The sequence below is a fragment of the Pimephales promelas genome, chromosome 2, assembly GCF_988280905.1.
Source record: "Pimephales promelas chromosome 2, fPimPro1.hap1.1, whole genome shotgun sequence".
Classification (NCBI taxonomy): Eukaryota; Metazoa; Chordata; class Actinopteri; order Cypriniformes; family Leuciscidae; genus Pimephales; species Pimephales promelas.
Genome location: NC_142770.1, coordinates 14,166,488 through 14,192,847, shown reverse-complemented (window position 1 = coordinate 14,192,847; position 26,360 = coordinate 14,166,488). Strand labels below are relative to the sequence as shown.

The 26,360-nt window shown below is 39.2% G+C and overlaps 1 protein-coding gene across 1 annotated transcript in view; it reads right to left on the bottom strand.

Moving 5' to 3' along the window:
- The window catches only part of LOC120495393 (adhesion G protein-coupled receptor D2), a 69,851-nt gene that overhangs the window by 11,298 nt on the left and 32,193 nt on the right, over positions 1 to 26,360 (bottom strand). The window contains exons 20-23 of the mRNA XM_039694947.2: positions 25,246 to 25,287; positions 19,836 to 19,889; positions 16,291 to 16,447; positions 4,569 to 4,651 (exon numbers count right to left, since the gene is read on the bottom strand). Of these exons, the coding sequence (XP_039550881.2) occupies positions 4,569 to 4,651; positions 16,291 to 16,447; positions 19,836 to 19,889; positions 25,246 to 25,287 (336 nt within the window). The remainder of the gene's footprint in view (positions 1 to 4,568; positions 4,652 to 16,290; positions 16,448 to 19,835; positions 19,890 to 25,245; positions 25,288 to 26,360) is intronic.

Below are 26,360 nucleotides of genomic sequence, written 5' to 3'. Positions count from 1 at the left end.
GTCGTTTAAAGCCCTTTGAAACGGCACTGAAACTCTCATTTGGTTCCCAATGAAGTCCATTACAGTATATGGAGAAAATCCTGGAATGTTTTTATCAAAAATTTCTTTTCGACTGAAGAAAGAAAGACATGGACATCTTGGATGACACGGGGGTGAGTATGTTTTTTTAAAAGTGAACTACTCCTTTAAGTGACCTGGGGTCAAGTGCTACAATGAAGACGAGAGATCAGATCTGTCCCTCTGATCTTCTAATGTTACATGGTATTAGGGTCATATTTGATACAAAGGTCAAATAACTGTCTATAGGAGTCAACACAGGTCATGTATGCATATAGAAAATTCAAGATATACTCAGATCTAATAGATTTACCCGCTCAAAAGTTCTGATTTCAAGCTCTGTCTGGGTGGGTGGACAATACAAGGCCTGTAGGAAGTGACTTCATCAGTGAAAAGATGTCAGCTTGTTTTCCTTTTTTCTTTTCCTGTTGTGTTCTGATAGGAACTTCCTCTCCAATGGGGGTGGAAGTAGGTGTCACTCTCCAATCCACCCACACCACAAGGGGAAATGTCCATCACACGCCCGACCAGCCTGACGATACGGTCAACACCAGGGTAAAGACGAACAGACTTTAGATCCGCACGAGTGACGATTAATTAACATTCTGTCTCCGTACAGATGACACCAGGATGACCGTTTCCATTTTTCTCTTTTTTATCTCCAAACGTTTCGCGTCCATTCAGAAAAACACATGTTTGGAACACGCCTTTAGTGTCATTTCTGGGTGAGCTATCCCGCTGTAAAGGGGAAAAGGTCTCCACAACAAACAGTTTGTGTTGTTCACATATGTACAGTAGCCTCCCTCAACGGGCCTTCACGATCTAAAGCTGCCGATGTTTGTGGTCTGGCTTTCTTTCTTCCTGCAGAGTTAGTCACAGAAGCTCAGGTGGCCGTTTTCACGGAGTGACATAACAGCTCTGTGCCTCTCTTCCTCTCTTCGCTGATAGATTGGTAGGAGCAAGTGTCCTGCTGGCGAAGCCCCCAAGCCACAGGAAACCTCATCGGCTGCAGTGTCTAACGAGGATGTGAGCTGTGGTGATGGCATATTAACGCTCGGGCCCCGATGGACAGCGAGAATAAAAAGACAACACGGCGATGATTCAATACAAATTGTTTAAGGTGAAACAATGGTCTCTGCGACTGGCCGTTCAAAGAGTGTGGGAGAGGTGAGTCCATCTGCACTCTGAGGTTTGAAATATTTGTCATTGTTTTTCAGTTAAATGCCTCTTTATTTTGGTGTATTGTCGGTGGGATTGAAAGTTCAACACGTTCAAAGCTTTTTTTCCTGAGCTAAAATAATTGAAGAGTTGAATAGACATATTCACACAAAACTAGAAAAATATATTGAATACATTAATAAATGAAATAAATAAATATATTTTCGACCGTTTTAGCGCAAGGAACAAATGATAAATTCCCAAAAGGCTAAGCTGGTGCATGTTATCTATCGTTCATCAGCAACAGCAGTAAACAGGCCTGATTTTGTTATAAATGACGCATTTATCGGACCTTTACTATGGTGTAAGGTCAATTACTTAAAATTTGTATTTGCAAATTAGCATCAATTACTTCTGTGGCCTAGTGGACCCTAATACCATTCCCTCAGCTTATCCTGTCCTGTATCCATCATAGAAATGGCACTAAAAAAATTCATGGTATGGTATCTGATTTAAATGCCACATGGAAAAAGTTTCCAGGCAAGCCTAAAGAGCCCCAAAATACAATATTTGCAAAGGAGAAACCATAAAGTACCAAATTTTGATTTAAATAAAAATATTTTAGCTTCAGTTGTTACTGACAAACATAACATTTTTGTGATTCTGCAGTCCTTCCTCTCTATCGGTGCCTTTTCATATTAATTTGTGTTCTTTTGGCACAAAAACGGTTTAATTAGCTTTGACTGAAGCACGATTGACCTCTCGTGTGGCTGGGGAATGAGTCCTGACAGCACTGTGCAGGTGTGAAGTAAAACAGGAATCAGTGTAGCACCTCCGCTGGTGTGTCAAGAGCCTGCAAGTCAGGAGATCCCCATGGGGCTGAACAAGTGTGTGTGTGTGTGTGTGTGTGGGAGTGACAAGACTAGCACGAGGTCCTGTGGCTGACAGCAGCTCCCCTGCCAGGATGTGTAACCTCACACGGCCAAAACAGGAAGCCCTGCCACTCACTTAGTGATTGACACACTGGCGGAAGTTCATAAAGGTTCCAGAAGGGCTGTAGTCCATGTTCAAGGGTTGGTGACTGGGCCACCTGGTACAGTGCAATGAGGATGAGAGCGCTCTTGTTACATATGAGCATACTTGCCTGTCCGCCAGTCCTCCTCTGGGTCAAATAGTGCTGTGATAAATACTGTCATAAATACTTTCATAAAAATAATAGTTATATGTAAAATAAAATAAAATATTTGGACAAAATAAATCAATAATATTCCTTCTCTCTTTATAAACATCTCGACACAGCAACAGCCAAATCTGTTTGGGGGGAAAAAAACTAAACAAAAAGTAAAGCAAAACAAATCTAAACTACAGAAAATAAAACATATTAATGAATAAAATAATTGTGAAAATAAATAAATAAATGAAAAAAAAGCACATCAAAACAATTATTTCTCTATTTTCTGAGCATCTCGGGAATGCAGAATTAGCTAATGAGTGAAGCAAAAAATAAATAAAAAATGAATCAATAAAATAATGCTATAAATAAATGAAAAACAACACAAAAAGCACAGCAAAAAAAAACAAAGAAAGCGACATTAGCTAATGGGTGAAGCAGACTGGTTTGAAAACATAAGATAAGAAAACAAAACAAAAAACTATGCAACAGACAAAAAAATAATAATAAACATGAGCGAAATGGGTAGAAAGACTACAGTGAGGCCTTTGAGAGTCGAAAGAAACTCCTTAAAAAAGGATTTTTAAGTCAAATGAGATCAGTGTGTGGAGATCTGATCGGGTAAGAGCGAGAACAGGCTGCCGCCTCACAGCTGAGAGCGATCATGACTCTTGCATCATGGGATGTGTCACTGTATGACACAATGCTGGTTCACACTAAACTGCCAATTATCAGCAAGCCTCGCCCTCCTATTCTCACTTCTCGCCGTGTGCGCGCCCTGGCCTGTGACCTCGACGAGGACTGTGTACACTTCAACCTGATTCACACCTCTGGGAATCTGGACATTTCCATTGTAAAGCTTCAAGTGTGAATTCAACTGTGGTATTAGATTTGTGAATACAGTGTACAAAAAGTAATGATCTCAGTAAGTATCTCAGACCACCCAAACGAGTTGCAGTATGATGTATTCAAGGGGAAGTAATTTTAGAAATTTGTAAATCAGAATCATGGTTAAAGTGTGATAAGAGTACTACTAGTGAGACACTAGAGATACAGGCATAGTTTTTTTGTCGGCCACCAGAGGGCTGCTGTCTTTGCTGATCGCTCTGCTTCCTTTGAATGCAACATGTTTTAAGTGAATATGGTTATTAATTACTTATTATAAATTATTTAATTTTATTTTCAAGATACTTCGAATGAATAATAGGTTGGCAACAACACTGAAGAATAACTAAAATGCTACTGTGGTGCTAGAAAAAGTAGTTTTATATACTGTAATCTGATGTTATATTGACAAACGATTAATCGCGATTAATCGCATCCAAAATAAAAGTTTGTGTTTACATAATATATGTAAGTGCACTGTGTATAATTATTTTGTATATATAAATACACACACTATATATATCTAAGAAATATTTTCATGTATATACTGGATATAGATTTATATATAATTTATATTATATATAAATATACATATTTAATATTTTTTTTCTTCTCAAATATTGATGCGTGTGTGTTTTTATATATATATATATATATATATATATATATATATATATATACAAAATAATTATACAAAGTGCACCCACATATATTATGTTAACACAAAATTTTATTTTGGACGCGATTAATTGCGATTAATCGTTTGACAGCCCTAGTTATATTATACATAAACCAATAGTTATTTTAAAAATCCAACGTGAAATGTAATTTTTGATAGTAACTTAGTGGTCAAGATTTTACTTCATCCAAGTTTTAGATTAATTCAGTGTTATTCATTAACCCTTTCTGAAGGTTACAACATTAGTGAGTCTGTGAATCATTCACTATACCAATGTGTCATTTTTTCTGGCGATAACTGGCACATTTATTTAAAAAAGGGACAAACTTTGCAGTGCGTCAAAGTCAAACTACAAAAAAAAGTTAGTTCATTTTAGCACCATTTTAAATTGAGTAGTTTGTAGCTTGACTAGTTTCAAGGTAGCTTCAACATTGCATGAGAAGAAACCAAAACAAAATAGCATTTATCGGATTCGGCACTGGTACACATTTTTGAGCTCGGGCAAAAGGGTTTGGTATCATTTTAGTGTCAGGGGAAGCAAATTGATTTTCTTTTCAGATGTCAAATAACCTTGGATCCTTATTGATAGATGGGTGCAGAAGTGGCGTGAGGCCTTACCTGTCCAGCGAGGTGGACACTAGTGTCAGGACATCGCAGGTCTTCATTCAGGTTGTCATGGACACAGAGGAGGGACAGATGTCCTGTGAAGTCACATGACAGTCACAATTAATCAATGACCCAGAAAGATTTGTGGTTAAAATATGCAAGATGTTACAAATAAACACCTGTTGCAAATTATAAAATGCTTATCAAACTGGATGTAACTCTTCTGTTCAAAAAAAAAAGCTAAACAATCCATCGTGCAAGCTAATATTTCACTGCACATCAATAAAGTAGGCCTACAAGCTATATTTTTAAAACCTTTATCAAACGCCCTCAGAAAAAAAGACACAAAACATCTATATGGCATAAATTCCTCAAATTTATGGCCGACTTGTGTTTAGATGCTATGATAGTACTGTAGGGATGAGCACAATCTTTGCCTCCCATCCCAGAGGGCTCAGTCACCAATTGGTGGGGTCTTTGTGTGCCAATAAATCTGGGGACATTTCATAATAGTCATCAGGCCGTTGGGCGGCATGTACAGAATACATACCAGGCTTTGTGCATCAGTGCTACAGTTTCATTCAAGAGTCACTGACTATTAAAGTGGGAAGTCAGATAAGCATTATAGAAGCTTATCCTTCAAAACAAACAATCACAGACGTCCACATACAAAGAACAGTCGAGTTGTGTAAGTTAGAGCTCGGCTGTCAAATTTTCACTTTACAGCATTTGGCGCGCAGTAACGGATATCTTTGTATGTGTGAAATTCTTCAAGTGAGGATGTCCCAAAGGGAGGTTTCACCAGATTTAGCCAAGTAAACCCAATTTTGTCCTCTCAGCACACAGAACTGTCATGGCGGGAAAGCGGTGTGCGTCAGGATTAATCTCCTGCAAAGGAGGGTGGGTCAGGGCAGCCAGAACTCATTTGGTGTGATGCTATGAAATGGCTGCCCATCAGGAATATCTTCATTTATCTCTGTCTCATCTACATGGGTGGAAATGGAGGGATGAAGGGCTGTAAGGAGAGATGGAGGGTGAAAGAGGCATCCAGAGGAGAGAGGTCAGAGCATTCAAAGAGTCCATCATTCTGATGTGTCAAGCGTCTGTTAACCGAGTTTGTGGAAATGTTGGTGTGTATTCAGCGATATGAAGCTTAGCTTCACCATGCTGTTTTGAGATTTTAAGTGACTCTTTGAGAAATAAAATGTGAGAAAACAAAGCATTCCAAAGTTACAAATAGCCAAGAAACAAAACAAAACGAGGATACTACTGGTTCCTCGTTCCGTTTTCCATTGCAGACGGTACCGCCACAGATAGTACTCGGTCGTCATAGCGACACCTTTCGTTACTCGTTGCCCCGCAGGATCCTCTCTGTTCGGCCACCAAACAAAGGAAAGTCTGCACCTCCTCGTTTTTGGCCGCGGCGTATTCTTCCGAGTTGCCATAATAATAGTAGTTAGTTTAACTATGGCCAAACTATTTAAAAATAGTGGGGTTATTCTGGATACTCCATCTGGCGCGTGTAATAATGACGCAGTGAATGGTGGCGATTCTCTCTGACTAATCAGCAGTCGGCATTGTTTTCACGTGACATTTTAGTATCGCCTTAGCTCGCTCAGAACCTCGCCGGAGGTGGTACAAAAAAAGTACCCGAAAGCAGGAACAGGTACAACTTTTACACAGTGGTCGAGTCGAGTCGGTACTGTGAAGTGGAAAAGCGCCATACGAGAGGCACTAAATACAACAGCAAAGAATAGTGATTGTTTCCAAGTAGGTTTCTAAAACATCCCCCTCTCTGCAATGATTCTGGGCTGTTACTTTCTGAATTGGCAGTCTTACATCAGCACTTTAGAAACTTCAAGGTTTCAACACTGGCCTAAGATCTCAAAGTAGTTTTGATAAAACAGTACCAGCTGAGGTAAACAGCTAAGGGTAAACGGAGTGTAAAACCCAGAGGCAGATTTAGTTCTGGACCATCTGTTCAATTCATTGCGATCAGGCAGGTGTAATGCCAAATACCTGAGTGCAGAAATAGGGAATGAAATACCTGCAGATGCTCAAGAGACAATGAAAAGCTCAGGTTTGCTGCTTTTTCTTATCTGCACTGTAAAAAAAAATATTTTCATGATTTGTAATCACGTTTTTTTCTTTTGTCAAATCAACTTAAATAATTTATGTAGTTCATTTAACATAATATTTTGAGTTTCTGGTTATTAAATCAGTCTCCTTCATTGAATTAACTCAATTTTTCCATTTCAATGAACTTAAAATTTCAAGGCAACCAGGTTACTTAATTTTTTAAGTTAAACCAACATATTTTTTTACAGTGTGGTGGTGTTGTTATTGGTGGTGACATACTGGATGATTGAGGAATTGTTTGTTTTTTTTAGACTAAAATGTTATAAAAACATATACTGAATGCTGATGGTTAATTATGGAAGCTTGTTTCCGCCAAAGAATAAAAAAATAAAAAAGGTAAATGCGAGTTTATATGACATGATTCTAACATATTTTCTCAGAATTGTGAGATATAAACTTGCAAATTGCGAGTATTTTTTCTCACAATTCTGAATTTTCGAGATGCAATTACGAATTTACGAATGTCGCAATTCTGTCTTTATTTCTCAGTCGATACAAAAGTCGCAATTGCGTCTCCTAAATACCTCGTTCATCAGCGGTGTCCACTCCACCATGATGATGTGACAGTTAGCCGCGTCTCGTAAATTCAAAATTAGTGAGATAAAAAAAAACGCAATTATCTTTTAAAATGTTTTATTCTGTGGCAGAAACAAGCTTCCATAGTTAATAAAGCATACTAATCTCAAAGTGTACGCTAGGGTATGCGTAGTGTTTCATTAGCATGTTGGTGCGCGAGCAGACAGATTTTTCTAACCACACACACTCTGTACGCTCAGCTTGCATATGTGCCTAAATTTTTTTCCGCTAGTTAGTTTGTGTACAATGTGGCATCACTGTCCTTGTCCGTTGATTCACAGTTGAAAAGGAGATGCAACAACAACAGACATCCGCATTAAAACGCGACTGTGTGAGAAAATGAAGAAATATGTGAAACTCTAGTTTAAACTAGTACAAAGATATTGTACTGTTAATTACTTTTGTCGAGAAATAGAGCAGACACTGGACAAGGTTAAAGTTTTCCAGTCTGCAAGTGTCGGCCGTGTGGGTTCGGCTCACGCATGCTATCAAACTTCGAAAGCTGTGCGTTCAGCTGTATGTGTTAAGTGCTTTAGTTGCGTCAAAAAACAGTGTAGTAACAGCAAACCACCAGCTATACATAAAAATAAGTTCTGTGAGGTCTTATTGTACGAGGTACTATTGAGAAACGCGTAATCGAAAAAATCTCATCTGTTTCTCAGACTGATTTCAGTTTCTACATCTGCAAATGTCAATGGACCTCAACATAAGCTGACATGAGGTATTCAATAATTTCAGAAGACCTGGTAAACCTTCAGAGTTGTCAGGAAGTTTTTACTTTCTGGAAATATCTGACGGTGTTGCCTCGGCCTGCTCTTTCCAACTTTGAGAGAAGCCAGGCACTACAGGATAATCACAGTTTAATAGGAGCAAATATTGAAAGCAGGACCTGACCAACCAGATCCCCTTTCCTAGCGCTCTCTCCCAGTGCGCCCGAGAAAAACGCTAGCACATGGGTGCCTAAGAAATCGATAATTCCATGATACATTAATTAACGTGAAAAAAAAAATTGAGGAAACTGTCGTATTGACGTACGTTCATTGTTTAAGTTGGAATCGTTCAGTCGAAGTGTTGGAAACGCAGCTCTGTTGAAAAATCTGACAGCCTTGTTCAAAGCAAAACAGTTCACGTGTAACCAATCTAGAGTTTCACCATGAAAAATTAGACGAAAAAAAGATGACATTTTTTGTAGTGTACAATGTGTTTTTTACGTACTTGTTCTTTAGATGAACTTGTGAGGTACGCTTTTCCTCTCAGGCGTCCTATTTGCCATGCAGAGCCGTTGCATTGCTGGGAGAGGGAAGTGTCCACAGACTGGGGCCTCTTTCTAATGATTTCCCACACCTGCACATCTGCTGCCGTTTTAATTAATACTCTAAGGAGGTTTGTCACGAGTAATCAAAAACATTGTCACTTATGAAATCCTTCATTATAGAACAAAAATCAATACTTTACATGAGTAGAATGAGGGCGCTCATAAAGTAGCCCACATCACAATAAAAAAATCTATTAAGAAAAAAAAAAGGAGAAAAGTGTAGGAGACTTTATTTGGGGCGTTCGCCACTCCAGGGTTGTTCTTTTTTTCTTCTTCTTCTGTGAAGCGGCAACACGTGGTGAAGGGCTGGGCATCATTTTCATGCAGGCCTTGGTTCTTCAGCTTCATACGGGCGGAAAGGGTGGGGGGCGGCACGACAAAGGCAATAGTCGCATCAGCCCTCTTCAGCTCTGCAGCATCACTACAACCTCTCTCCTCGCTGATTTATGACTCACCGCTGACCTCTGAGGTCGTAACATGGTGATGGGTGACTGGCTCTCAACGGTAAGCTACTGGCACTTGACAAAGTGCCGAGAGCAGAATGAATTTACTCCTCTTTTCCTCAATCATCAACAGGCGCACGCCGGCTTGCTGCCCTGACCCCCTCTCATCCTGACTGCTATAACAAGATCTCCCATCTCATGCAGGAGCGAGGGAGAGGGAGGCTGAAAAATTTACTGTCATTTCTACTTTCCAATGAGCTCCGGTGAGCACTTCTTTCACCTTCAAGTTGCTGGGGATAGGGAGGGGAGGGATGGTTGGTTGGGACGGGGGCGAACGTACTTTGATGCACCTGTCTAACTTTGGGTCATTCGCTAGAGGTACTTCAATCTGCGTTTGCTTCCATCAACTTGATAACGGCACCTGAAAGCAAGTTCAATTTAATAAGCAAATAAATCTCGCGTTTCACGTACCTCGTTCATCAGCGGTGTCCACCACGATGATGTGCCAGTTAGCCGCAAAACAAATTCTTACTAACGCGTTCATTAATGACATGTGCAAAAAATCCATTCGGTTACTTCGCCTTGTATTGGCGCTAGACCAGCACTGGGTGGGAGATTGTAAATTTAGGCAATATAAAATGCATAATTTCCTAAAGTAGGGATTTAAATTATCCGGCAGTGCAAATGTTGGCCCATTGTGGCAGGCGAGACACAGCGGGTTATAATTGAAAATAAAAAAGCCATTTAAAAGACATTCAATAAGCCACTGGGAAATTGATCAGGCTATAAAATCTGTCGCTACCGGGGCGAGAGGCTGGCACTCTTGCTTCGGTCCTGACACAGCACTATCCCTGCAGGCTTCACGGTCTACATGCCGACATACAAACAAGGGATGCCGCGGAAGTACACTTCCCGACGGAGATGCTTTCCCTATGTCCTCAGGCATGCATTTAAATTGTGCGGAAAAAAAAATAACAACAATGGTGTAGTATGTAGTGGATGCTTCAGATTCGCTGTAGAAAAATTCGCTCTAGCGAGTGGCAAAAAAAATGACAGAAGAGTGCAAAAGCAGGCACGGGGAGGAAAAAAAAAAATACCGCTCCTGCTTCTTTAACTTTCAATTCTGCCAAGCATCTCTGCTTCACAGCCCCTGGCTATTGCCTTTCTCAATCTGTCCCTGGGGAGGCAGGAGTTATGGGCCCTGTCGATTGAGGAGAAAGGGATGTTATTCCCCTGTCACCCTCACCCGGTCCGCCAGCAGCCCTGCCCTGATCTATGGCCACCGTGGCGGGGTAGAACTGTCTTGATGCACCATTGGTTTCCAGTGCTGTCACCCCCACCCCGACGCTCAAACTCATACTACCTTTACAACCCCCTCACGACCCTTTAAAACAGCCCCCTTCCATGAGTCTTGTTGGGGAGTTCTCAGAGGGCCCAATGACACGATGAGTTTGAGGAGGTCACCCCTAAAGGGACAAGGTCTAGTTGGGATTAAGTGACACCTGGTGGATGTTTACCTGAGATGGCAGACTGCACAGTTGATCATGGCACTGAGAAACTGAGTCTAATAGAGATTGTGATCTTTGAGGATTTAACGTAAACTGTGGTGGGTGTAGAACAATTTCACAAAACTCATTTGAATACATATTCATCAGAAGCTCTGTCAGCTCTGTCCCAAAACTTACTGGTGTCTTTTTTCATAGGCTGCTAATTTCAAAGGAACCATGCTAAACTCGTAATAAGCTCTTTGGCAACAACTCTGTTTACCCTTTCACACGCAAGTTAACATATTCAAGCTGACCCCCCCAGCGTAAGTATTTTAAGGCAACTGTTATTTTAGAACGCATCACCTTATTATTTCCAGTGGCGGACGCATCATGCTTGTCATGTGACGGAACGTAGCCACAATAGTGCTGTATGGCAGGTGTATTGCTTTCATTTAGTTTTTTTTTAATAAAAAATGTTCACAAACTTGTTAGTTATGTTATCAAGTACCTGATATTCTGATTCTCAAATACGTGTACTGTACGGTGAACGTGTTTTGTTAACACAGTCTCATCCCAAGAAGTCATATAACTGACGTCTTTTGACCATACGTCAACATCCGCCTTTTCAGGGTACCCTTAAACGTGGGTTAGTTGACGATCCCGGGCCGTCATACAACTGACGCTTTACCTTTAACGTCGGTTAGGTGACGGGTTAGGTTTAGGTCTGGGGTAGGGTTAGGATCCGATAACTTCATCTAACCGACGTTTAAGGGTACCCTAAAAAGGCGGATGTTGACGTATGGTCACAAGACATCCCAAGACGTCAGTTATATGACGTCTTGGGATGAGACAGCGCTGGTTTTGTCATTTAAATGGCTCCGCCATGTTAGTTTGTGCCACAGTTCAGAGGATAGTATCTGTCGGATTTATTACACACTAATTCATCCACTTCTCCTGAAACACATGAAAGTATGTGGCCGATGAAGTAGGAGAAAAATAGAGTACATTTTATAGTTACTTTTTTGTAATCCAATTGAGTGAGTGTATCGAATCTTCATAAACGAGTAGACAAACACACTTCTCCTTAAAGGTCCAGGAGCATTTTGCTTCAATATAAATATGGAGGAATTGATGTCAGATCTCCAAACACATGAGAAGACTAAAAGGCACGCTTCCATTTTGACATGTGTCGAGAATTAAGAAAATGGGTGGAGAGATGGAGGAAGGCCTCGGCCCATGAGATGAGAGATGTGACGGAGAACGTACCCTCCGTTAGCCTGTGGGCGGAAGGGTGACGTTCGGCCGACTGAGACGCGCAAACGCGACTTTGGATGTGAACTATAAAGCAAAGGATGAAAAAAGCTGAAAAAAACTGGTGCAGGTGGTTGTGAGACAGTGACCCCGCGGGGGATGATCTGACTGAATAAATAGACAGATTAATAAATAAATATCTTTTAAAAAATGGGATGCTGAGGAGGGCTGCCATCTATCAAAGATCCTATTACCACGAAACCTGAAGCCATATCTTTAAGGCAGCCAGGATCCTAAGCAGATACAAATTCAACTTTTTCGTACAATTTGTTATCTCTGACATTCATCATGCCAACACACACTCTGATACACAAGGAAACTCACACAATTATGAATAGATTTGTTTTCTCAAGTCTACTCAATAGATATGGTCTGGTTGTATGTAATCTTCTATTTAAAGTAAATCAGTTGCATACAATCATCCGGACAGTGTGACCACAAGTAGCTTTATCGGAGGAAAGAAAGAGTTAAAAAGTGAGAATGTGATGATTTTTTTTTTATTTCCTCAGAGAGAGAAATGTAAACAGGGATCTAACCACTACCATATTTTTGTAATCTGTTTATTTGGGTATTTATGCGAACAATATGTAGTTGTGTATTCAGCCTGTGCAATCAAATGACACGGTCTTCATTCAGGACAACAACAAACATCTTATATAAAATGTCAGACAACTCAGTTTTCAAGGTCATGTGTTGTCAATCTTTGCGTGTGTATGTGGTAGAGGGAGGGAGGATGACAACAGATGGATTCAACTTCGCCAAAGATCCACTTGTAACACTGGCAGAATTATACGCTGCTGTGTTACGTTGCATGTCGGTATGCAATAACAAATTATAGCATATCATTAGAGATTGAAACGCAATAATTTGTTGTGACACCAAACATAAACTTTCATTTGCAACGCTGAAAATGTAGGAATGCAACAACAAATTACTGACACAACCATATGCTAACTAACTGAGAGATATACTTATGACTTTGAGACTTGTAAAAGTTTCATTTCAACTAACTGCTAAAAAGGAGTATATTTTTTTATGAATTTATTGTTATAAATATATATAAAGAATGAAATATATATAAACATAGTCATCAGAAAGTATATATAAGAGCAGTTACTAAATATATATATATATATATATATATATATATATATATATTAGGGCTGTCAAACGATTAATCATGATTAATCGCATCCTAAATAAAAGTTTGTGTTTACATAATATATGTGGGTGCACTGTGTACAAGTATTTTGTATATATATATAAACACACACATGCATGAATATTTAAGAAATATCTTAATGTATATACTGTATATAGATTTATATATAATTTATATTATATATAAATATATATATTTTATATATAAATAATATTTTTTTCTTAAATATACATGCATGTGTGTGTATTTATATATATACAAAATACTTATACACAGTGCACCCACATATATTATGTAAACACAAACTTTTATTTTTGATGTGATTAATCTCGTTTGACAGCCCTAATATATATATATATATATATATATATATATATAGTAAATGGTCAAAAGTTTGGAATATTTTCATTTGTATTACCATTATATTATATATAAATGTAATAATAGTAGATTCAAATTGATGAATTTTTTGACTTCTGCAAAACAATTTCATACCAGCATGCATTTATAAGAACAGTCATTTTTAAAAAAGAAATAAAGAGTATATGTAATCCTTCATTATAGGAATAAAATTACCTGATTATACAGTAACATTATCATATTATTGATTAGTTTATTAATTGATCCCTTTGTCCATTCACTCTCTTGAGTCGGTTGTTTTGAATGAGTATTACGTTGCGACTGTTAAATTTGTATAAATGTGTGTAGTGTGAATATAATCCGGATGTACTACATTCACTATGTTGTCACTGTCATGTGACCTACCAGCATCAGTTGCTTCGCTTTGTGTCTCGCAACTTCCTTCAGGATGTCTTGCAGAATTTTTTACGACTAAAAAGGAGTGCGGAGACGAACTTTCCACTTTTATCAAGCTTTTTAAGTTGCCCCTTCAGAACTGCAGCCTTTTGATTGACTTGTTTCTGCATTCTTAAGGTCACCCATTCAAAAGGCGGCATACAAAGCATACAAAATAGTACTGTCCCCCTTGACCTTCAGATTTATTGGTGAATGTACTGAAGATATAACGTAAAATAATGAAAGGGACAGCAAAAGAAGAAAACGACTTGTTTAAACTTGGTCAAAACTCCTTTGTCGCGCTTCTCTATTTTCCACAAACACTTGTCTTTTCCTAATATCTTTATTTAACACGTCCTCTTTGTCGTAATTGGCAGATTGAAACAGTTTCCTCAAAGGAGGGAAAGACATGAATTGATCAAAAGCGAACAAACGCTTTTCCTCACGCTCGCTCGGCTTCGAGAATTACTTGACCTTGAATGGAAGAGACACAACAATCAGTTATATACAATCAGGACATACGGCAGCATTTATTGTGGGTTTGGCCCTATTTGTTTCAACACAAGGCCTTTCACAGTTGGGCTCATATGCGTATGAGCGCCTCTCTCCCTCTTGGTTACATTATACATACGTTTCTTCTTAGCACTTAGTCGTGTGGCTGGCTGACTGGTTTAAAAAATTGCACGGCATTAAAAACAAATATTCAATCATGGCCCGCATCGCAACCGATTACGGCAAGAGTCCGGGCGAGTCTCGTCAAAATGATTAGTTGCATCGCTCACATGCACGGGACGGCCCCTTCTGCATTTGCATGTGGTTTGCGCACACATAGGAGGCTAAAACTGCCATTTCATTCCTCACAGAGCGAATTCACCTTGAGTAATGGGCTGGATAATACCAGCTGTCAATCAATATGAATTAGTGCATATGTGATTCTGCTCTCTGATTGGCCACGTCATAATTAGTGCAAGAAAAGATAAGCTATGTGGTAAATATAGTAGTATCAATGTGGTAAATATATAGAGTGTGCATTTACTTAATTTGAATCATTTAATTAAATATGGATTATCAATATAGTATAGTAAATATGGAGTACTGCACATTCTTAAGGCGAGACACTAGCAGATATCACCATGAAACTTTCCCAGTTGATTACCTACATTAAGATGAGAAAAAAATATATTACAAGTTTTCTGTAATTTAATGTTTAAACATGCAAATGAGGCATTATCTAATTAAATATGCACTAATTTGCATATAATTTAAAAACGAAATCTGAGTATTGGATATTTTGGTTCAAAATTCTTTTTTCAGTGTGTTCACATATTAGAAAATTACAAAGGGATTTATGGATATCTACTTGTGTTATCCTGTAAATCAGAATATGTCAGTAGCCTTAAAAAAAAATATTTTCGCCATGTTTTTTTTAAATAAAATGTTATATAAATCAGGCTAGAAATAATATATTTACAAATCCCTTTGTAAATGTCTTCATAATATAACTAGGTACAAGACTGGAAAGTTTGGTGTATATGGGTGCTATTGAAGTGGAGATTTCAGACTTAGAGAATGAGAGAAAAGTCATTTTGAGAAAACTGGCTTTAAAGATTTAGCGTCAGCCAATGAGATCGCGCATTTAGAGTTAAATCCCCTCTTTTACTTTCACGATTGGTTGCTGATAAAAAGGAAATTACCATATTTGGATCCGACAGCATTGTATAGGAGAAAGAGAGCTTTCTAACGGTGTGTGTGATGACAGGGTGCAGATCGCTGAGCAGCAGGATGATTTATAACGACAACTTTTGAAGAATTTATGAGAAATCTGCAGACGCAAACAGACAAAGTGTGGTAAAAATAAGACCTAAATGTGTATTTTGGACTTTTTTCCCCACAAGTCTGAAAGAAGAAGACAAATATCCCAAAATCTCAAAATTGACAAGTAAAAAAAAAAAAAAAAAAAAATTTTTATTCTTAATATTACTTAAACTTTAATTTTTTATTTAAATATAAAGTGGGAATATATTAGTTATATTATAGACTGACCCACCAGAATCAAAAGGGATGAGTAATAATAATAATAATAATACAATATTATATATTATTTACAAAATGACTCTTTTCCCTTCAATCCCTCCCTTCTCTCTTTATGAAATCTCTCATTTTCATGAACTCCCTTTGAGATTACTACGATTCAGACCTGAAACGCTGGGGTCAAAGAAGGCGATTGAAGCCCGTCATTTTTCTAGGTCTGGAGAATGTTACAGTCCCAAAACAGGCCTGTCATGTTAAGAGTTCACCCTCTTTGCCAATCGCTACTTTTCCTCTCGCCATAATTTAGGACAGATTTTTCAAGCTCTGCTTTATATAAACACACTGCCATTTGAAAATACACACACATATATGCACAAACCCAAATATACATGTACATCATCTAAGCTGGCCAATCAGCCCTAAAAAAAGATGCTTTGTTTTTGGTGTTGGATCAATAAATAAACCAACGACTCACTGGTTTTGTCGTAACTCTGGGTGATGTTGTCACTGTGGGTCGAGGAACTGCTGGAGACGCTGGTTGTGACCGTCTGCCCGTCAAAGACAACTGGCAATGGAGAGCTGCCCGGCCGAGAACTGCCCACCGAACTGGAGGGCCTGGAACTGGCGCAGTTCTGTGAAACAGGAAGAGAAGGCAAATGCATTGAGTGAAACTTACTATCAGGCTAGAAATCACCAGTGAAAAGGCCTCTATTGTGCATTTTCTATCATTAAATATGTGTCCATTATAATCATCGGTAGCTTTTTTTTCAGAAAGAGAGAGAAAGCAGTTTTCTTGATTTCACCATTCATTGTGGGTGAATTGACCGATTAAAGACATATTGAGGAATAACAACAGGAACTAATGTTAAATATTGAAAAAAGTCAAAGCTGACAGCTAAGAAGTCATGACACAATACACAACTAAAAAGTACACAGACATGTATGGAAGAACCGCAAAATAAATAGTCTCACAGGAATGTAAACTAGATCTGACATAAAAACCCACAGCCTTAGCCCTCATATCACACAATAACATATAATGGGCTTTGACATGCAACCGTAGTTGAGAAGGCTTTTTCCTCAGAAAGAAGATCATGCATAACCTAGCACTATATCAGTATTTAAAATCATACGTGTAAACGTTTTACAACAGGAAATGCACATATATGTAGTACAGATCCCTCTCTTTTCCGTCCTATATCGTGTCAAAACTTGAATTAGGATCAAAAAACTAATCTGCTTCCAATTTATATCTATATTTCAGGGCTGTCAGGGATCCAGACCCTGCTAGTATCGCAGGACGTTCGTTTTTCATTTGGCCGGTGCAACTGACAGCTTTATTTTTCTCAAGCAATCTGCCACAGTATGTACAAGTGTGAGGTCACATGGGTCAGGCGACAGTTGGAATGAAGCGCCCTGGCAACACTGGTCTGGCTCATGAATAAACAAGAACGACAAGTACAGAAACTAAAGTGGGAAGGAGAGAACGAGAGAGGTGTTTAATAAGCCGCTACAGAAGTTCAGCAAATGGGGCTTTAATATCATGCTGTGTATTCATTATCTGCCATTTACAGAAACTATTTTCATGAGATGTGAAAGATCCTCGAGAAACCTGTGTGATTATTATTTTAAATGATGATTCATTGCTTCTAGTAATTTATTATTAATAACAATAACTGTCTAGAGCTAATTATCGATTTAAAGCTGAAGTGTTTGATATTTTCACTATTCCATCACAAAAATTAGATTTCCAAATTGGATGGAGAGATGTATTGTGGATAGATGGATGGATGCATGGAGGGATGGATGGGTGGAGGATGGATGGAATGTATGGCTGGATAGAGGGAGGGATGGATGGATGGATGGATGGATGGAGGGATGGATAGAGGGATGGATGGATTGAGGGATGGATGGATAGAGGGGGGGTGGATGTATGGAAGGAGGGATACATGGATGGATGAGAGATGGATGGTGGATAGATGGATGGATGCATGGAGGTATGAATGGGTGAAGGGACGGATGGAATGTATGGCTGGATAGAGGGATGGATGGATTGATGGATGGATGGATGGATGGATTGAGGGATAGATGGATAGAGGGAGGGATGGATGTATGGAAGGAGGGTTACATGGATGGATGAGAGATGGATGGATGGGGAAGGGATGGGTGAAGGGATGGATGGATGAAGGGATGGATGGATGGATGGATGGAATGGATGGATGACTGGATGGAGGGAGGGATGGGTGGGTGAAATGGATGGATGGCTGGATAGAGGGAGCGACGGATGGCTGGATAGAGGGAGGGATGGATGGCTGGATTGAGGGAGGGATGGATGGCTGGATTGAGGGAGGGATGGATGGATGGAAGGATGGATGGATGGGTGGGTGGAATGGATGGATGGCTGGATAGAGGGATGGATGGATGGATGGATGGATGGATGGGGAGGGATGGGTGAAGGGATTATGGATGGATGGATGGATGACTGGATGGAGGGAGGGATGGGTGGGTGAAATGGATGGATGGCTGGATAGAGGGAGTGACGGATGGCTGGATTGAGGGAGAGATGGATGGATGGAAGGATGGATGGATGGGTGGGTGGAATGGATGGATGGCTGGATAGAGGAATGGATGGATGGATGGATGGATAGAGGCAGGGATGGATGGCTGGATTGAGGGAGGGATGGATGGAAGGATGGGTGGGTGGATAGGTGGAATGGATGGATGACTGGATGGAGGGAGGGAGGCATGGGTGGGTGGAATGGATGGATGGCTGGATAGAAGGAGGGAGAGATGGATGGATGGATGGGTGGAATGGATGGATGGCTGGATGAAGGGATGGATTGAGGGAGGGAGGGATGGATGGAGGTAGGGACAGACAGACAGAGGGTTGTCTGACACACTTTTGCTAAGAATCGCTAGAGTGTTCTGGTTTGTTGCTAGGATGTTCTGAGTGGTTGCTATCATAGTGCTAATGGTGCTCTAGTTGGTTTCCAGGGCATTCTAGGTGGTTGCTATGGTGGTCTTGGACAAACTGTTACAGAAATAAACATTCGATTACTCTACGATGAGTTGACAAATAAACGTAAGGATTCCCTCAGGGAAAAAACAAACATCCATCTAGAGTACATCTTGTAGGTTATTACTACTATATTGGAAGTCATTACATTCCCTGACCACTGCTCTAATCCAATAAAGAAGAGTACATTTTCCTTTCCCATTCTGGACCCTGTCCAGCACCAAAGCTATTCGGCGAGATACAGTATATCACCTCTAGATTTATGACGCAAAACGGCATTAGCTAAAAAACCATCCGCCACACGCGGACGGCGAATCTCATCACGTGGACTTTGAAAATTGGAAAATTGCCCAGAGAGCGCTAAAGGGTCCCACTGCTAATACGACCCGCTACGATTTATCAGCTGCTACTTGGCACTCGCGTTTGGGGCCACAGTCGTTTTTTACAAGTCCCAGTCTTAACGGTGTCGGGCCTGTCAGGGGGGTCAAAGGGAAGAGGGAGGGGGGCCATATTCTAAAATCAATCCGCCTTTAGAAATTGTCTCATTCCGTTCTCAATGACCTGGTGGCACTGCAAGGGCCGAGCGGGACAAACTGCCGTAGGCCATAAACCGTGACAAGCCCGGAGGAGAGTTAATGTGGCCATTCATGGAGGAACCGCTCGTAGTGTCGGTAGAGGTGAGGTGGTGCGCCATTGGGGGGAGGGGGTGTCTATTAACTACTTTTAAACCGCTTTGGTGAAGCTAAGTGATCTCCGTCAACAGCAGCCTCGCGTATAAATACTGGCCTGACAGTTTAATGTGAAGGGACGAGTTTCCACAGGATTAGAAACATGTAACCCAGGGCTGCTGCTTGACATTGGCTGGATTGAGGTGGCCTGAGTGGGTGTGTGAAACAGGGCTGGGGGGGCCAAACATGCACAAAATACACTCTACGCTATGACATTTGCACTGTATGAAGAAATCCTCTGGTATTCTGGAAAACATGCAAGCTGGGAGAACTTACGGAGAAATTTAAGGCTTTTCTTCTTTCTTTGATTCTGTTGACTGTGTTTCGAACCTGTGGATAACAAGGAGGGGGTGGATGGTTAAAATGTCATGACTCAATACTAAACACTTAATACAAAACACTTTGCGCTCGCATGAGTCTTCTTGGTGAAATTCAATCCCGACTGGGAATGGAGAAAGAAAATAGCTGCCATTGCATAAAAGTCAATGAGTGCCGCAGACCAAAATGTTCCAGTTTGTCACATGTAATGGGTCCTGAATGTGACACGTAGAGTGGGCAAAGTAAGGGGAGCGTCTTAACCTCTCATCCGTCACACCGCACAGGGGGCCGCGGAAATGAAGCGATAGAGGAAACGACCACCCTTGCGGAACAAATTACATTTGGACTGTGTGAGAAAACCTGGGATGTTGGGCGATGCATGTAGAATGACACACACAGTACAATAAACTCAAGTCGATTACTTGTAAATACACATCAAATTCAAAGCCTTTTTTCTAGCATCACGTTTATGATGTCACAGTATCGCCCAATTGCTAAACTTAAAAATGCCTTTTGGGGGGTGGGGGTGGGCAGAACAAATAAGTAATGTTATTTATTCACAATCAATCAATCAATCAATCAAATTTTATTTCTATAGCGCCTTACAACAGCCAAAAGGTGCACCAGGCGCTTTCCAGTAAAAGCATCAATAGACAACAGAAGAAAAAAAAACATAAACATACAATAATAAAATTACAACATATTTTTATGAAAAGTGGAACTTTCAATGTTCAGATTAAATATATTAAAGAATATTAAGATAAATAATGCAATATACACACACACAGTTTTACTAAAACTTTTAAAGTAAAATTATACAATTAATTACAAATTATATATTCCTATTTACATTTATTTTAATATAAAAAGTATATAAAATGTAACATGTTACAAACTTATATTACACATTATGCTATATATAATTTTGCAAACTAGGAGTCGTTGTGTGTGTGTGTGTATAGAGACTGTAAAAAAATATTGATGGTTTAACTTAAAAAAGTAAGTAACCTGGTTGAACCTGGTTCATTGAACTGGAAAAAGTGAGTTAATACAAAGAAGGAGACTGATTTAATCATCAGAAAGTCAAAATTATATGTAATCTGAGCTAAATAAATTATTTAAGTTGATTTGACAAAAGAAAAAATGTTGTGATTACTACACTGTAAAAACAATATTGTTGGTTTAACTTAAAAAAGTAAGTAACCTGGGTTGCCTTAAAATTTTAAGTTGACTGAACTGGAAAAAGTGAGTTAATACAATGAAGTATATTAATTTAACCATCAGAAACTCAAAATAGTAAGTTATCTCAACTAAATAAATTATTATAAAGTTGATTTGACAAAAGAAAATATGTTGTGATAACAAATCTTGAAAATATTTTTTACAGTGATTGTATTTTCTGTATGACAATATTCCTCACATTTTACAATCCAATCCAGCTGTTTCCTGGCCTGTTAGATATTATTTTCCAGCCCGACTGTCAGTGACCGGAAAAAAAAAACCTGCCTGCATTTCCCAGCACGAGTCCGGCACAAGCTCCAGCCCTACGCTGGTGAATATGCATTAGCTCTTATGACTTCATTAGCCTCTGCTGTTGTCATAAATTATTGCTGCCATGCAGATATACACACACCGCCTTGTTTTGAACAGACACGATCACTGTGATGACAGAGTTAATGAAGAGAACTGAAAAGCTCTGACAGCTCGGAGTCAACGGTAATATGTCAGATTTGCAAACAGACACTCTTTTCTCCCTCTCTCACACTTTCTTTTCAGCAAATCAAGTTCGCTGCAGCTTTAACGAATAGAACTAAGAAATCAAATCACCAAAATCATAGAAAGCTGTTTGATGAAAGAGCATTTCCAGCAACTGGAGGAACTGGTTTGAAGATGCTGCTCTTAAAAGCAGTTTAGCTGTTTTCCTCTCAAGGTTTTAAAGTGATGTAGCCCTAATGTTCCATATAAAAATACATTAGATAAAATTTCCATATGAAAGCAATGCAAATGGATACATTTGCTAAAGAAAAGAAAAGGCAGAGGTCATAAACCGAGTGAAAACAGAGTCAATTATATAAAAAAAAATTTTAATGATCAAAGCAGTCAGTTTTAATTTGTTCTTAGGGTGGGATGATCTATATATAAATAATCTCAAAGAGAAATTAGAAAGGGAAATGATCATCAAATTGAATTTCAACCTGTTATTATATTAATTCTAAGCAGGAGTACACAATATACTGGGCATAATTAATATTTTATTAATACAAGCAATCTCCTGTTCATCAAATCACTGTACATAATTGACATGGCTTAAGTATTTGACTGTAAAATATTCTCATGTCTTAACTAATGGCGTATGCACATTAGGAATAAATGGCAAGCTATGTGAATCTCTCGGGATCTCTCTCACGAATGGCTGCTTTTACATATTCTCACTCGTATGTTTCTCTTGAGATAATCAACAGTACAGACGTGTGAAACCGTTTTTTTTTTTGTTTTTTTTGTCCCAGGAGAAATGTGAATTTCTTTAAAAATCAGAGAAGGTTGATCGTTTCACGTTGGCCTCTTTCTTCCGCTCTTTGTGTTGGCCTTTGTATACAAACACTTTGATCATTCTACGCAATTTTTCAATTATATGAGAATTTCCTTTGTGGTGTCAGATGGTGAAACTTAATCAGGCATTGTTTTTTTGTCATTTAACTCCACAAAGGGAACGAGGTAAAATCGCAAAAAAAGAAAGGTTCAGATTATTACGTTCTATATTTACAGAACCCCCTTCAAAAAAAGTGTAAAGCAGACACGAGCTGCTCACAAATTGTGAAGACCTCTGGGTCAAGGAGAGCCGGGGGTTGGAAAATAGATTCCGACATACTAAAAAAGCCTGTTAAGCAAGAATGCAGCGATGATTTATTTTACAATGCGGAGAGGGTCACCGGCGAGTCTCTGCTGTGTCAATACGGGGCCCGCTCTCAGGGCCATCTCCTTACACCTCTTTTGTAGGCACTGAAAAGGTAGAAGCAAAGGTAGACAAAAGGCAGGGGAGCTTCATCAAAACTCATGGAGGAGATGGAGAAAGGAGAGGAGGAAAAAGGACGCTAGGTCTAAGGCCTGCGAACTCCACTTATCCATGTGCTAAGAGTCAGGTAAGAGAGTTCGGTCTGCTATATTTTAAATATTGTGTTAACATTTCAAATGACATTATTTAAAAATATGAATTGATTAAATTATAATTTTTGTATTATTATATTAAATAAATCAATACATTAATAATTTTGGAAGTTTCCTGCCACTTGAGCAATTCAAGTTTGAAACCACATTGAACTGTTAGTCCACTATCAGATCAGCCGTGATACTGCACTTCATCAAACTACATTTAATGGGAGCAGAGAGCACAAAACATGGGAAACAGACAGACAGATAGACAGACAGAGAGATAGATGATAGATAGACGGGTAGAGATAGATAGATGGATGGATGGATGGATGGATGGATGGACGGACGGACGGACGGACGGACGGACGGACGGACGGACGGACGGACGGACGGACGGACGGACGGACGGACGGACGGACGGACGGACGGACGGACGGACGGACGGACGGACGGACGGACGGACAGACAGACAGACAGACAGACAGACAGACAGACAGATAGATAGATAGATAGATAGATAGATAGATAGATAGATAGATAGATAGATAGACAGACAGACATATGATAGATAGACAGAAGGATAGATAGATATAGGTAGAGATAGGTAGAGATAGACAGACAGACAGACAGACAGACAGACAGACAGACAGACAGACAGACAGACAGACAGACAGACAGACAGACAGACAGACAGATAGATAGATAGATAGATAGATAGATAGATAGATAGATAGATAGATAGATAGATAGATAGATAGATAGATAGATAGATAGATAGATAGATAGATAGATAGACAGACAGACATATGATAGATAGACAGAAGGATAGATAGATAGATAGATAGATAGATAGATAGATAGATAGATAGATAGATAGATAGATAGATAGATAGATAGATAGATAGATAGATAGATAGATAGATAGACAGACAGACAGACAGACAGACAGACAGACAGACAGACAGACAGACAGACAGACAGACAGACAGACAGACAGACAGAGAGATAGATGATAGATAGACAGACAGACGGGTAGAGACAGACAGACAGACAGACAGACAGACAGACAGACAGACAGACAGATAGATAGATAGATAGATAGATAGATAGATAGATAGATAGATAGATAGATAGATAGATAGATAGATAGATAGATAGATAGATAGATAGATAGATAGACAGACAGACATATGATAGATAGACAGAAGGATAGATAGATAGATAGATAGATAGATAGATAGATAGATAGATAGATAGATAGATAGATAGATAGATAGATAGATAGATAGATAGATAGATAGATAGATAGATAGACAGACAGATAGACAGACAGACAGACAGACAGACAGACAGACAGACAGACAGACAGAGAGATAGATGATAGATAGACAGACAGACGGGTAGAGACAGACAGACAGACAGACAGACAGACAGACAGACAGACAGACAGACAGACAGACAGACAGACAGACAGACAGACAGACAGACAGACAGACAGACAGACAGACAGACAGACAGACAGACAGACAGACAGACAGACAGACAGACAGACAGACAGACAGACAGACAGACAGACAGACAGACAGACAGATAGATAGATAGATAGATAGATAGATAGATAGATAGATAGATAGATAGATAGATAGATAGATAGATAGATAGATAGATAGATATAGATAGATAGATAGATGCCTTGTTCGCATTTGAATTCCAAGACGCCAATTTAGACCAAATTCGCCTCATCCCCAATTCATAACACTAGTGTTTAGTTCTCCACTCTTCAGAAGAGCATCTAAATGGTAATAGCAATTCTGCAGGTAAATTTCCCCCCGATCTTCCCGCCATCCTGCATACATATCCGTTTCTCCCTGTGCCTCTGAGTCTGAACCGGCGGAGAGCTCTAATGTCAGAATGTTAAATGGAAGACCATGAGTTTAAAAACTTAAAGAGGCAGTGAAATATTGGCCAATGTGGTTGAGGGATGACTGGCTCTTTACTCCGGGTGTCAGTGTTTAATGGTGGGACTGGATGCATATAAGTTAGCCCAAGCATGAAGGGCAGTGGGACGCTCATGTGGAAAAAAAAAAAAAAAAGAAAAAGTCTCGCTTTCAATCCGCCACCCCCCTAACCTTCCTTTGGCGGGGTGGGGGTCCCATCAGAAACATCATGTCATTTCTCTCACTCACTCAGTCAGCCTTGAGATGCACTGCGGACTTACCTCAGTGTTGTACACTCCATATATCAGGAAGATGAAGAGACCCTGCAAAAGAAAAAAGAAAGAAGTTGTTAGGAATCTTTTCTTTTTTTATTCGAGCTACTGGAATTATTCGAACAAAAAAGAACAGTATGAAAAGCATTTCTGAAACCAGTCTGAACATGCATAACCCTGCTCAGAACTTCGGCCCAAGGTTACCGTAGCTTTGTGAAAGCCTATTCTTCACTACAAGCAAAGGGTTTAGTATGGAAGAAAGCAAAAGAAAAGGAATAGAAAAACCAATTCAAGTTAACAAAACAATTTGAAAGAAGCATCTACTCTAAATATCTGTCTTCAATTATAAAATGAAAGAAAGGTAAAAGAAAAAAACCCTCAGGTCTGAAAAGTGCATGCATGAACTGCCCTTGAGGGGAAAAAAGTACCAATTTTTCTTTATTTAGGTTGTGGGCCTAGGTATTGAATATAAAAGTTGAACATCATAAGGAAGAAAATTAAAAGTTGCATTAACTTAAGGTCAACCCTTTTCTGCTTTTTTACTTTCATCATGACTGAAAATGTTCTATGAAATATACATACAAAAAGTATCCCAAAGTGTAATGATCTCTAGCAATACTGTACAATACTGTAACTTCAATTCTGAAGAAATTCAACCCCAAAGTCTTGCCATGACCAGCTGAATTCATGCCTCCTAAAAAAAATGAATTCAAATGTAATTTCAATATATCTGTAACAGATTATTGCCATATTTTGCTCTGTGAGCTTAATGCCTGTCGTATCTGACACCTGTGATAGAGTGACATCAATCAAGCTAGAGTTTGGAACGTCCAATTTGCCACAGCTGGATCATAATGAACATCATTGACAGCGTGATTTGGGGGTCTGTTCTGGATATGTTGCCTGTGATGTCAGCCCTCTTTATTTCACAGATCTCCCATCGGGCCATGCGGCGCCATCAACTACTGTTAAAGTACCAGTGATGTCTACCATAAAATAAGAGAAAATGTTTTTTCTATACCAGTCTATGAAAATCAAAATGACAAATATAAATGAAAATCTACAAAAAATCATGTTTATTTTGACATAAATGTAACTAGTATGATGATAACTTACATTTATTC